At 46.7% G+C, this 13912-nt stretch overlaps 1 protein-coding gene and 1 pseudogene across 3 annotated transcripts in view; both read right to left on the reverse strand.

Annotated features, from left to right (window-relative positions):
• The window catches only part of LOC149355137 (DNA (cytosine-5)-methyltransferase 3B-like), a 137968-nt gene extending 125385 nt beyond the window's left edge, over positions 1-12583 (reverse strand). For all 3 annotated transcript variants that reach the window (XR_016291463.1, XM_089583638.1, XM_089583639.1), the window contains exons 1-2: positions 12448-12583; positions 12204-12389 (exon numbers count right to left, since the gene is read on the reverse strand). Coding sequence is in view for 2 of the 3 variants with exons in the window: in XM_089583638.1 (XP_089439764.1) it covers positions 12204-12380 (177 nt within the window). In the remaining variant the exon portion in view is untranslated. The remainder of the gene's footprint in view (positions 1-12203; positions 12390-12447) is intronic.
• Positions 291-5092, reverse strand: LOC149355139 (uncharacterized; annotated as a pseudogene).
• Positions 12584-13912: the final 1329 nt, after the last annotated feature.

Below are 13912 nucleotides of genomic sequence, written 5' to 3' on the forward strand. Positions count from 1 at the left end.
CTAAGCCTTTAAATCGGACTGTTTCAGCCTTTAAACCATATATTAACCCTTCTCGAGAGCGACGACAGGGTTTGTACAGGCTATGAAGGCACAAATTCAAGGGTTTTTAAGGACTTTCAAGGCCCCCAAAAGTTTCTTTCAAGGACTCATTTCAATACTCAATTTAGTACCCTTATAGTAAAACAACTTTTTTAAAACACGCTGCAACAAATTTATTGAACACTAAGAAAAAGAAGTACTTACAGACTTGACTAGTTTAACACTAAACTAAGACAGGTCGTAACAAGCGTTCATGAAAGCTCCCGACACTTTGTGATTATTTCTTGCTTGATGTTTAGAAGTTCTTCCGTCTTGCTTTTTGCCGTTTTCCTAAGGCAATTTGACTTCACAATGTGCACGACGTCGCCTGTCTCTTCTGCTTTCTCAGCCAAGTTGTCTGCTGAAGCTGTCAGATCAGCAACGGTTGCTTCAAGTCTTGCTTTCTTTCACTTTAAGGTATCAATTTCTTCCTCAACGAGGTGCCTCTTTGACTCCTTCACTTCTTCACGTTGCTCCTTCTTCTGCGCCTCCAGATATGCATGATAACGATGCCTTGCAGCTGAAACGGAGGTCTTCAACTCCTTTGTTATAGGAATGTTAAGGATGCCACCTGCCTTATCAACGGTGTCACATATAACGCATTGTGAGACATACGACAGACTTTTCAGGTTTTCCACACAGACCTGCCAGTTGACACTAAATCCTCTTTCCACAGTTGCCTGGCCGTGGCTGAGCACAAGCAAAAGTTCGACTACTGTTCAGAGCTCAGCGTAGGATGAATTGAACTTTAGGAGTTCTAAGAAAAAAATGTCTAGCCTGTCAGAGCTCTTTTCAAACAATCGCAGCTTGTGCTTCTCCATCTGCAGCATTTCAGCGTACTCACAGAGAACAGAATCCCATTGGTGATCGCTCAACCTTTTGCAGCGATGAGGGCATTCAAAACATTCTTGAGTCCTGCTAGGCACTGGTCTGGCTTGGTGCACATTTGACGGGGATCCAATAAGGAAAGGCCTCTAACCAATGGGAATCTTAAAGGACTCTTCTCAAGAACCTTTTTACACACACTAACAAGGAACCACTTGCATTCCATTTTAAATGCAAACGTATCTTTTGCACTGACCTTGGAATTCTTCAAAATTTGTTCAGCTGCATAATCAATGTCCACTTTCTCAAGTGCTGTGTGATCGTTCACGTCTTCAATGTTGATTTTCAACAGGCCTGTAGTCCCGACTGATGTAGAGAGAACTGAACACTTCACAAACTTTGTGAGAAGCTTCCTGACAATTGTTTCGAGGTCTCTTGCCAGAAAAAACACAAGTGGTTGGTCTGCCTGATAGTCCGTCAGGAAAGGTTTCAGAATCAGTGCAATCCCAAGGGCAAAGTTCAGTTTTGCGGGGACTAGTGGGTCACTGGAGACACTGAGCAAGTTTTGAAAGGAGGCACATTTCGGCTGGTTCACTTCTTTCTTTCTTGCAGACTCAATGTAAATTCTCACACCAGGCCACAGTGCAAGGGCTCATTCAATTACCGGAACATTTTCAACCCAGCGATGGGCGACGTACTTAAAGGCCTACTTGACCGAAAGTTTACTTCGGCTAATTTTGCGGTGGATAAAGTGGGCATGTTATGAACAATATTTATATTTAATATTAGGGCTGTGAAGCGTCTAAAATTTTAGCTAGAAGCGTTCAAAAACCTCTGTAGCAGACGACGCAGTCCCCTAGCGGTGTGCTGGGCAACTAACAAACCTGACCGGAAATGACGCACAATTGAGACACCGGCATTGCCAGTTTCAGGCATTCAGAAGTGAGTGCGCACTCCTTGTAACCTCTTCTTCTGGCGCGTTTCTGGCTGTTTTCACCGCGAAGCTCGATGGTCTCCGAGAAAAATAAACTGCTAGCATCATGTTGACGAAGTGCGTGGCCACGGAAAGGAATACGAGGAATGCGGAAAGCACCATGTATACCTCTCAGCCACTGCCCATCACCCCCGATCTCGAAAGCTGGTGTCAGCTGTCTGGTGCTCAGGTTTTAAGGTAAATTCTCCTCTCTTCTTCAAAAAAGATAATGGTGGGTGACTGATGCTTTTGCCTCGCGCTAACCCCTTTTCTGGGTTGGGCATTGTCAGTAGACCTGTCCCTGTCTACATCATGCAGCAGAGCACGTACGTGTTTCTTGCCCGATCGGCAAAGCATGCCACGAACCGAGAGGGTAATAATTCGTAGAAGAAAGGATTTGAGGTGTGTCTAATCGGGAGAATGAAGAGGACGGGGGACCACTTGTCACAAGCTAGCTTAGCCGGTTCAGAAGCTAAAGTGGATGGTTTTGCTCATCGAGCAGCGCCCTTTTGACATGTAACAAGTGAAGGCGGGCTAGTTGGTGGTTGACAATGGAGGGCATATTGCAACCGCTCAAGACAACGAGGGACGAAGAGAGGAAAGCACAGAACAAGACGCAGATCTGTATCTTGTCCTATGCTTTCCTCTCTTCGTCCCTCGTCATTTTGCGCGGTTGCAGTATACACTCCATTGCCCTTTTGACGGCACGTTGTTTACACCAGGTAGAAGTCTAAGGGGAGGTCTGCTTCGTCTGAAAAGGAATCAACATATGCACGCGTTTACTGCACGTACAGCTCTGCCCAATGCGCAATAATGCCGTCGTGCGCCGAGTGTATCCGCTGTCTCGGAAGATTTGCAGGCCGAGCTGAGAATCCTGGAAGGCTGCATGAGCGTTACTGAAAATGTCGAATTTCTTACTGCCTCACGCCGTTCATACTTGAGGTCGATTACAGGAAGCTTCAGCGTTACCATTCGAGGCTCGTCTCCAAGACCTCAGAGAACTGAACGCATGTTATTTGAATGATAATATTTTCAAAGAAAGACAACACGTAATTTTGATTATATGTTCTTCATTATTACTCAGTCGGTACAGACACACTGCCTATGGTAATTTGCGCGGCGGGTGTAAACGGTCGACTGGGGTCCGGCAACCACACGTCGTTCTGCCCAGCTGTGTGGTTTGAAAAGATTAGAAAAACTTTTCTGTCCCTGCAGTAACTGGCTGTGAGTGATTCTAGGTAAATACAGTAATGAACGCAGCGCATGAGTTTTTGTTCATTTGAATCGGCATGTATTTCGCAACGCGCAGTGGCTGGCCCGACCGAGGCGCGCAAAGATGAACCAGCCCACCATCGGCACCGCATTGATGCCACGGTCCTCGAAGAGAAAAATATATATATTTATTTTGCAACACAAATTTTGCTTCTGGCATATTCTTTCGCTTAACGCAGCGCTTGATTCTCTTGAGCTCCCTTTTTAGACATCTAGCTATTTTTATTGATTTACCTCGTGTTCACAGCACCTGTTACAAATTTCTATACGCAGGCAGGCATATCTTTCGACGGGGAGAAAAATTAGAAGGAAAAGGAGAAAGCAGGTCATTTTTTTTATCATGACAACAACCATATTGCACGCACAGCAGAGCGCACATGTGCTGGTGGCACGTGCGTGCCCGCTCAAAAAAGCCGACTTGATAATACAAGCACTTCTACTTGGCCTAAATTTGAATATGCTTCCTTTCTCCGCTATGTCCGAACTTTGCGCAAGCTGTAATCGAATATTGCCAGGCAAACAACGCTCACTAGCATTGCGGCGCGATCATCTTCGCTGAGGTTGAGCGAGGAGTTTTCTAGTCTACTACAGCAAATAAAACACGTTTAAAACTTTTTCTAGGGTCTTTCATCCGTTTTAAGATGTGTATTTTCACATATAACCAGTATTTATCGCTCAAAGTGCTGCACGCGCTACAGGTACCAGCGCTTTGCTCGCGCCGCATTGAGCAGACGCTCCGAACCTGTCAGGCCTCCAGTCTCAAACATCCGTCACTTCCGGCGGGCGGCAATGGCGCCCGTTTCTCCAGTTTCGGTATTGAAAACTCCGATTTTTGTGTGCCTTTGACATTGTAACTGCTTGAAACTGGAGCGTAATGTTTTGTGGGTAACATGATACGGGGGTGTACTATGAAAAAACAACCTTTTTATGGTTTGAAAAACTTCGGTCAAGTAGGCCTTTAAGGGGAAATGTAGCCTGACCAGTCACCGCTACGAAGTCTTCTCGCCTCGCCGGGGAATCTTCAAACAATGCACTTAGACTAGACAACAGAATGTCCACTCCCCACTTGCTGGCAGTTACACCCGCCCTGTAGGCATTGTGCACAACGTGCACACCGCAAGTGCCTAAATCTAGGCATTGTACTTGATAGCAGGTGCTCCTGAAAGCTTCTGAAAAATTTCAACTTGACATTCAGTCCGTCCATGGATACTTGTAGGATCTTAACAAGTGGTAATGACTCCAGTGCCTTCAACAATTTATCCTCGATGTCATCTGCCATGGCGTGGCCCATAAAAACGGATGTGAAGTACCTTGTTGTTATATTTTGAGATGCATCCCAGTACCTGACATGTATATATCCATCTGCTTCTGATGGAGGTAATCATTTGCGGATTCATCAAACAGAACGACGTAATACTCGCACTTATCTATCGCCCGATGAATGGATGATAGAAAGAATGGTCCAAGACCATGACACGCCAGGTACGCGCACTTTTTCTCTCCACATGTGAAGACCTTCGCAACTTCACTGTCGGGAAACATTCTCTTGAACAGATCGCTTGTGTGGGTGGATGAGCTGTACAAGTAATGACATATGACAACTTTCAAAGCCCACAATATTTCCGCTTCTGTCACTAAATCGTGAGCCTTGCTTGCGGTATTCAAATTCGAGGACTGCGGTTCGACCACACGAACGGATTCGCCACACTCGCGTGATGTCACGTAGTTCAACATGGAGTTACCTGCTGCGTTCTTCATGCTCGCACTGTGTTTCAAACTCCTCTTGTGGCTCTTCAGCGCAGACTCTCCCATCGATGAGATGTCAAACACTTTTCCGCACGGTCTGCATCAAGCACGATGCGAACTCCTGATGTCCGGCGCAACCCAGTCTTTGTACTCGTCATGGCTAAGCCACGATCACTGGAAATTGCACTTCTCGGGCATTGCGCACGCACACAATTACGTCCACATCAAGCGCGTGCCGCAATACACGTGCTCTGAATAATCCAACGGGAGGCGATTAACAAGCGGTATGAGGACGGCAACTATAAAAAGTGCGCGACCGCAGCGAACAAAAGAACACAACCCGACAATATGACAACATGGAGGACGAACGCCTGAACCGGACTGGATTTTCTTGGCTTGGATCGGGAGGCAACCCTCGCTTTCAATGTGGCCAGTTGATCAATGGGCAATTGCTGAACGGCGCCAATGACTATCATCACGAAATTCAAGGGTTTTCCAGGCACCACTAAATATTTCAAGGTTTTCAAGGCCTTGAAAATCACATTTTCAAATTCAAGGGTTTTTAAGGTTTTCAAGGACCCGTGCGAACCCTGGACGAGAGCTTCCCGTAATGACTTTGTTTGTTTAGAACTGCTACGTTACTATTATTTACGTTACTGCTGTATACAGTTGTAATAAACAAATTTCCTATTCTTCTCTGCAACCCATTCTCCCTTATTATCCCCTAATGGATTCCATCTGGAGTACACTGTTTAGCCGCATTGTCAGGGTAGCATCCTCTACCATTTTCTTAATCAGCACTACGTGGACGTGAGCAAAAATTGTGTCATCTAGGGTGTTATCTGCCCACCAAACACCTTGGGTACAAGCTTCACCAATCCACCATGGACACAAACACTTGTGCAGCGGTGCGGTGCGAGATCTACAGGTAGGAGAGAGGCTCACCTCCAGAAACATGACCCCTAGTTCACAAAAATTATGCGTGCACCTAAGCAACTCTTATGATGCGTAAATGCGAGAGCACTGCTTGTTGCTGAGTTGTTGTCAGGGGCTTGGGAGGTGAACGTGGTTTCGCTGCATTCCAATGGTCGCATACTTCATCGGCAGTGAACTGCCACTTCCGGTCACACTTTGCGGTCCCACCTGATGATGTAGACGCGAGCGACTCAACTGAAGGCCAACTCACCGCGGCGGCGGGTACTTTCCTGTTTGTGTAATCTCTAGCTGCATTTACATGAATACGACAGCCGCAGATCGCATTTCCTAGCCTATCTCGCACAGGCAACAGGCCACTGTTTACATGTACATCAAGTCAGGTAGGACAATGGCATCTCGCCCAGTGCATGGGGCGGAGGGGGCCAGCCGCTCCCATCTTGAGACTGGTCTGCTTTGTTATCTCAGTGAGGGGGTATTGTATAGCGACCCCAGGCAAGAGAAGGGGCATCCCCAAACCTGTTTCCATTCATTGCGGAAGTCATCTTGCCCTTCTCAGAAGGGGAAAGTTCACTAATGGTGATGACATCACTCATGTATGGCGTCTCTGCAGTGCATTTCTGCCACGTGTGCCTGCCACGGCTTACTGGCTATGGCGCAGTTTTTGCACAGCAAGCCAAGTGATGCTCTTGCTTTAGAAGATACATTTATTGCAGTCTTCCTCTAGCGAAACAGTCAATCACCCTTCTCCGATGACGCGTAGCAAGGAAGGCGCCACGGTGCGCTCAGGGTGACTTGGGCAGTGACGGCGCCAGCACGCCATTGCAGCAGGAGGGCTCCCTGCAACAATGCTGTAATCTCTCTCGCGGTGTCCACAAGGCCGGGTCATAGAGAGCCAGCAATGAAGGTGGGGTACATGTGTCGAATATCGCTGAACCCCATACAGGCAAACACAAGTATGCACAGGTACGAAGTAATACGCACTTTCCGCTGTCACAGTGGAGTCTACCTAGGTATCCCTCATGCCCACGCCCAATGACCAGGGTCTGAAATCCCACCTGAGGTGATTCATTGGGCAGTTGGGACGAAGCCTGCAGCCAAGTGATGTCTTTAACCACTTGGCCACCCCTTCGTACGACGCGCTCTCAATATTTTAGAATAGAAAGGGTGTTGCCTCCGTACCCTCAAGCAGTGGAAAGCAAAAGAGAAGATCGTCACGGAAGCCAGGCCATTAGTCAAGAAGGCCAACGGTGGCATACATCGCTAATTTACTTTCGGAAAGCATTGAAATTAAAAGCCTGCATCCTCTCCTAGAAGTCATGCACATGAAGTTAAATTACATTACTAATTCCTGCTCCCATAAAGTTACAGTATTATGATATGGTATGGCATGGTAATGGCAGATTAATGTGCCTAAGCGCCAAATATGTACAAGTAAGAATCAGAGTTTACAATTTAAACCAAACGAAAAAAAAGGATAAAAAATATGCGGATTGATCTTTTTCAACATCATACACATTGACATGCATTATACATTGCAGTTAGATGACTATTGAGTGGAGTATTAAAAAATTAGCCACTGTAGAAAAAAAGAAAGCACAAGCCAGCAGCTCACTGAGACAGTTGAATCATAAGACTAAGTAGTGCAACTGTGCGTTTCGAGAGGTATTGAGGCATTGCTGTAGGAATTCGAGCACAATCAGCTGTTATTGCCCGCTTGAGACATTGCTTGACTGTTTTCCTAATGCATGTACTGACACCTGACAGCATTTTTAACTGGAACTGCCACGGCAATTGCTATCTAATATCTAAAGCACCCGAGATTTCGCCAGCCTAAATAAAGGGGCAGGGACATGATAGCAAGCAGAAGTACAGCGGGGAGCGATAGGACAGGGAAAGCTTTATATACTAATTACAGAAACCTATAAAAGAAACAGGAACAGCGAAGATGAACACTCACGCGCGCGACTGTTCGGGCACTGTTCTAATTACAACCGCATGCGAGCCGACCACTGCACATAATTACAACATACAAATGCTCTATATACAAAGCCGCGCGAACGTAGCGTCATGTCGCTAATGAATCGCACGTGCCAAGCACTGCACAAGGAGCCAGGGTGGGGCGTCCAACCCCATATTCCATCTAGGGCCTTGTTTAAAATTTGACGCTTCTAATGTCCCAACCTAGTCATTGGACTACTACTTTTTCTGCAAGTACAACCCTATATGCGACCAGATCTGCTTTAATTACAGACATGGCCTTTGTCCAAAGTCTAGAGAGCACAGGAGGGGTTCAACCACAAATCTAAAGGAAGGAATGGACCTTCTTCCAGCAACCTCCTAGTTGTGGTGGCTAGAAGGGGTGCACCCAGCTTGCAGAATTGCAGGAAAATTTTGCAGCCAAAAATCCTTTTTAAGAGACGGTGTTTTTATTTCTGCGTTGCCAACAGAAAAAGTTAGCGCGAAGATTAGTCATATTCCCTCCATGGTATTCTTTTTAAAAAAGGAGAGGGGGGATGCCCCTTAACCTTCGTGAACCTGAAGCCCGTCGGGCAACCACCAGCTTTCGAGATCGAGTATATTTGCGCAAAGGGTATAATGGTGCATTCTCTAACACCATTGTACCTGTCTCGACCTGTTTGTCACAACTGCACCCCCGCTCTCAACACGAAAAAAGAGAGAGCGAGTATTTACTATGGATAAGTTAGTGAACAGTGCTGCTGAGGGAATGCCACCATGGTGCGGTATAGTCTGGGGAATATAGGATTCACTGGAAAGCTTTCTGGGCTTCTCCACCATGTCCTTTCAACAACTTCCCTTACATACAGCTAAAGAGGCATCTCCCTGATTTCCCTTCGAAAAAACTGTGAACATTTCGTCTGCGAATGACAGTTTTCATTTGGAGAGAGCTTAATATTCTGCAACTTGTCCATGTGGCAGCACAAAAACGGTCCACAGCTTCGCAAGTGAGAACAATCGTATAGCCAAGCATTCCAAGCACTCAGACCATAGAATCAACTTTAACGAAAGCACCATCGTAAGAACCGAAGCAAATTACCAATAAAGGCTCTTACTCGAATCTTGGCACATTCAAACAGCCCCTAACAAGAAGAAAAAAACGTGCCATCGACCGTCCCCACACAGCCCGGCAGCGTTACTCACAGCCTGAACCCTCTATGTCAATGTCCTCTTCCCATCCCGCACCCTTCGCATCATCGCTTTCCTTCTTTTGGCACCTCTGCACCTTAAGTCACTAAGGAACAAGGTAAGTGAGCGAATAAATGATTTGCAAAGAATCTTCGTTCGTGCTTGTCGCCTTTCTCTATTCTGTTCAGGGTTTGGTCAATTTCATGCCCCACTGTAAATGTACGGCTAATTTCGTGTTTCCATTACTACGGTATGCCGCGACATAATTGAACAAAAAAAAGAAGTCCGCATTTAGTTTCAACCCTCGCATGTCTGAATTCCTTTCTGCTAGATAACATCTGGCCATCTGACTATGAGTCCAGACGGAGTATTTTTTGGGACATTGTATGCATAAAAAGCAAAGAATTAAAATAAAAAATATGGCGCTACGGACAGCAAAAATGGGGAACATGTCATTAGGCCTCATTCAGACCTAATGACTTAGTTAAGTTAAAATGCAAAAAATAATGTTAACACTGATGCAATGAGCTCTGAACTGCAGATAGCCTGTGGCAGGCCTGGCTGAGGCCTGTAGCTGCTGCTCGCGGGACGCAAAGGTCTAAGGCACTGCATGTATTCTGCAACTAATTAAGTAACAGCAAAGGAAGGACTACAGCAACCGTGTCACAGCCAGCCACAGGTAATATCCAACGAGACCAAGTGTGGAAGCCAATAAACTTTTCTCGTGTTTTCATAATCTGGAGTGCAACAGCCACAGAAATTAAGTATCAGGAAACATTGAAATTGCTTGCACCATCATCTCGATCAGAATCGTAATAAGTATTACGAGTGGACAGGAAACTCGACCGGCTGACCATGATTCATCATAATCTGAACTTGAGCCCGAACCCACCACGACTCAGATAACGATCTTAATGCGAGCCAGAACTCATGACTCGATGAGATCATAATCTGAATGTGAGCGTGGACTCACTGCGACTCAGATCATGATTTGAATGTGAGGCTGGACTCACGACTCAGATCATGATCTGAATAAGAACCCAGACTCACTCACAAATCAGATCATGATCTGAATAAGAACTCAGACTCACTCACGACTCAGATCATCATCTGAAATGAGCGTGAGTGAGCCTGGGTGAGTCCACTCGTGAGTGAGTTCACCGACCTATTCCAGGTGCACGTAGATAAGGAGCCAACCATGGTACCACTTATTTTCAACTTATGCACGCAGAAGCTACTAAAACCGAACAAAGAAAACTGACTGCCATTTCTACATGGCCGCATGGTAATAGAAAATAACAGCCTGTGTATGCAAAAAACTTTCTGTAATACAACCTGTTCTGAATGCCGCCTGCACGGGCTGCCAGCTGCAGCCTTTCAATCGGCAGTGGGGCTTATATCACCCGCTTTCATACCAAAACTAAATTTCACCAAGAGTTTCATGGCCAGCAGGTGTATCAAAGGGCTGTATTGCTGCTGCTGAGTACTTAAGCCTGCATTCTGCAAAAACACTACGAAGCTTAGCAAATAATAATCAGCAACACAGTCCAATCACAATGGATGAAGGCAACCAACAGAAATAAGGAAAAACAATGGAAGATTTACAAGCAGTGAGAGGTGAATGAAGGAAGAGGAAGTGAAAAGACGGTTAAAGTAAGGTAAAAGAGTTAGTATGAATGAAAGCTAAAAACTAACACTAAAATTCACCTGCGTAAAAACAACAACTTGTCTAGGCATTCATTCCTAAACAAATGACATCTATCATCGCTTATTTTCTTTCAAAAACATGGTTGCTATTAGAATTCATTTTGCTAGCCATTACCATTAGCATTTTTCTGTTTTAAAAATTATTGCAAACAAAAAAGAACAATGATTATAATAGGCTATTACTACTTTATGAACAGCTGCAATGACTATGGAAGGCAGAAGGATATGGGTGCTTCACACTTCCAACATGTCTAAATTCCAAAGCAAAAAGCAAGTATTGGTAGATGAGTACAGAACATTGGATGCTTATTTTCAGAGTATTTTGCATGGTTGTGAAAGGCCTCTCAGGATGACCAGTCCAATCACTGCTTTCAGTTCCTCCCGCTACACTGCAGCAAAAAATAAACAAAACTATCAATATTTATTACCACTCTTAACAAGCCAGCAAGTGCACGCATTTTTGTTCTGATATGTAATTTATATTATTGATGCAGCTAGCCCAGATGTGTCCTGACAGGCATTTACTTCCTAGCTTTGCACACTCCAGAAGGGCAATCTGCAATCTGGGCAGCCTTCACATCTCCAAAAAAGGAATGGAAAGAAGGCGTACTCAAATTTCCCACAGGGCCAGACAGAAACCAATTGATGGAATCATATTTCAACCTGCTCGAACAAGGGCTAAGAAGTAAGCTGTAGCAGATAAAACAAATTCCGGATCTCTACAACAGCGCTTACAGGTTTAATTAATCGTCCTCTTCTTGGTAACCGGGTGCTCGCGCTAAACATCACAACTTTTAGCGAAAACCAACTACGGTTGGATACAACTCTGCATGACGGTCCGACCGCCGAGCAGATTTCCTCCATGATTCTTTGTACCTGCCTTGGTAACTACTATAGGCCCCAACCGCAGGGTGATCCCATACACCCGTTTTTTTTTGCAAAAATCTCAATGTGCACCGTTTCTGCCCTACAATGTGATCGAAATGCAGCAGAAGCAGCACGGATTGAACCCAAGAGCTCGGGCGCACTGACCGCGCGTCGAGTCGGCAATCTCGCAAGTAAACCCGCTGGGTTCAACTTAGTTTTGTTTTGTCACAGGGCCGCTCTAGCAAAACTTGCCTAATTCGCTGTCAAATAATAAACCAGTAAAAAACGAACATACTGCTTAGTTCTGCAAAACCACGTGGTCCAGAACAATGACACCAAAGTCGCCCAGTGAAACAATGGAGGACGCACTTCGCAGAAATATGCAGCGCGCGCTACCATGAAAAGCAGCCAACGTCACCGAAACAGGCCCATGTCGAAGTGATCGCCGAATGCATCACACGCGTTCTGCACCCGACAGCACTTTTGCGCGCGCTTAAAGCAAATAAGGCTGTGCGGAATTTCTGGGAATACGCATAGAAACAAGGGAAAACGAAACCATCGCTCCGGATCTAGTAGCCGCTCGTTTTTGCGGGGCCCAACTGATCGGCGGCGCACGACTCCTCCGCCGTGTCCCTCAGCGACAAGAGACACTCACCGAGCAATCGCAGGGTTGGCCCAAGGTGCCGGACATTCCTTCGGGCGGGAAAGCTCCCGGGTCACCGCCTGCACACGAGGCGTTCGCAGTGGCAGCTGGCCTAGGCGTTGCACGCCGCGACTGCGCCCGAGTGCCCGGGCGCCGCTCGTAGCGATGACTACGCGTCACAAGTTCCATGGTGGCAGCCTGTAAAAACTTTGTTCTTCAATTTTACGGCGTAAACACCAGAGACGAAAACACTAACCTCGTACTCAACACCAACACGCAAAACCGCGCCACACGGCCCGATACCGAACAATGGCTAGCAGCCAGTCCTCCGATTGGTTGAAAGTCGGATCGTCGGGGCATTGCCTTCTCTAGAGAGATGCCGGCCGTGTGCGGCAAAAACCTGCTGCCCTTACCTTTCTCTTTTTCCTCCTTTTCACTTGGTGTGATAGCTAGCGATCCTTGTGGCGGCCGCTTGCAACTCAAGTGCGCATGCGCACACTGCCGCGCGGCCGTGACATGCGCGTGCCGTAGCTGTAGCAAAGTAATCTAGTAACGTTGGCTGTAGCAGACGTCTCTGCAGCAGACGACCCCCTCCGTGCGTTTTAGCATTGCCTCCTCTAGAAAGATGCCTGCGGAGTCGCGCGCTCACACATTGCAGCCGCTGTGCATTCAGTTGCGAGCGGTTGTTCAGAGATGGCGCTAGCTACTTCCATATCTGCGCCAATGCGGTGGGTGGTCAGGGGTGGTGAGGTGTCGCGGTCCCGCGTAGCGCTGTCGTATGGTAGCTCATGTAATGAGAGTCTGGGCTCCTTTCTTCGTTCGCTTGTGGTGCAGCGAAGACGCAACAATAGCGCATCGCACTTTACAAAACCGAACTCTTTTCAGTACGCACAACGAGCAAGTAAAACTGCTGCTGAAGTGTCGAAAGACCGAAACATTTCCAAGCAGTGAGCGGTAGCAGTCAGCAGACGTGTTAAACCGTGCGTCTGCAGACGCGTTAAACCGTTCGTCTGCTGATAGGTTTGCCACCGTGGTTTTCACAAAAGATTTAAACTTAATTTAAAGAGGGTTTAAGTTAAGTTAAGCGGGTTTAAGTGCCCTGCCGCGGTGGCTCAGTGGTTACGGCGCTCGGCTACTGACCCGAAAGACGCGGGTTCGATCCGGCCGCGGCGGCCGAATTTCGATGAAGGCGAAATTCTAGAGGCCCGTGTACTATGCGATGCCAGTGCACGTTAAAGAACCCCAGGTGGTCGAAATTTCCGGAGCCCTTCACTACGGCGTTCTTCACAGCCTGAGTTGCTTTGGGACGTTAAACCCCAATAAACCAAAGAGGGTTTAAGTAATCTATAAGAGACAAAACTAAACTTATTTGCAACACTTTCCCTTCAGCTCTGCGTGCTTATGTTTTCGTGCGAATAAACAGTCTAAGACCATTGCCTTCTCTAGAAAGATGCAGAAATATGCAGCGCGCGCTACCATGAAAAGCAGCCAACGCCACCGAAACAGGCCCATGTCGAAGTGATCGCCGAATGCATCACATGCGTTCTGCACTCGACAGCACTTTTGCGCGCGCTTCAAGCAAATAAGGCTGTGCGGAACCACTTAATTTATGGAAATACGCATAGAAACAAGGGAAAACGAAACCATCCCTCCGGATCTGGTAGCCGCTCGTTTTTGCGGGGCCCAACTGATCGGCGGCGCACGACTCCTCCGGCGTGTCC

The sequence above is a fragment of the Amblyomma mixtum genome, chromosome 3 (genome assembly GCF_055824585.1).
Source record: "Amblyomma mixtum isolate Tamu chromosome 3, ASM5582458v1, whole genome shotgun sequence".
In the NCBI taxonomy this organism is placed as follows: domain Eukaryota; kingdom Metazoa; phylum Arthropoda; class Arachnida; order Ixodida; family Ixodidae; genus Amblyomma; species Amblyomma mixtum.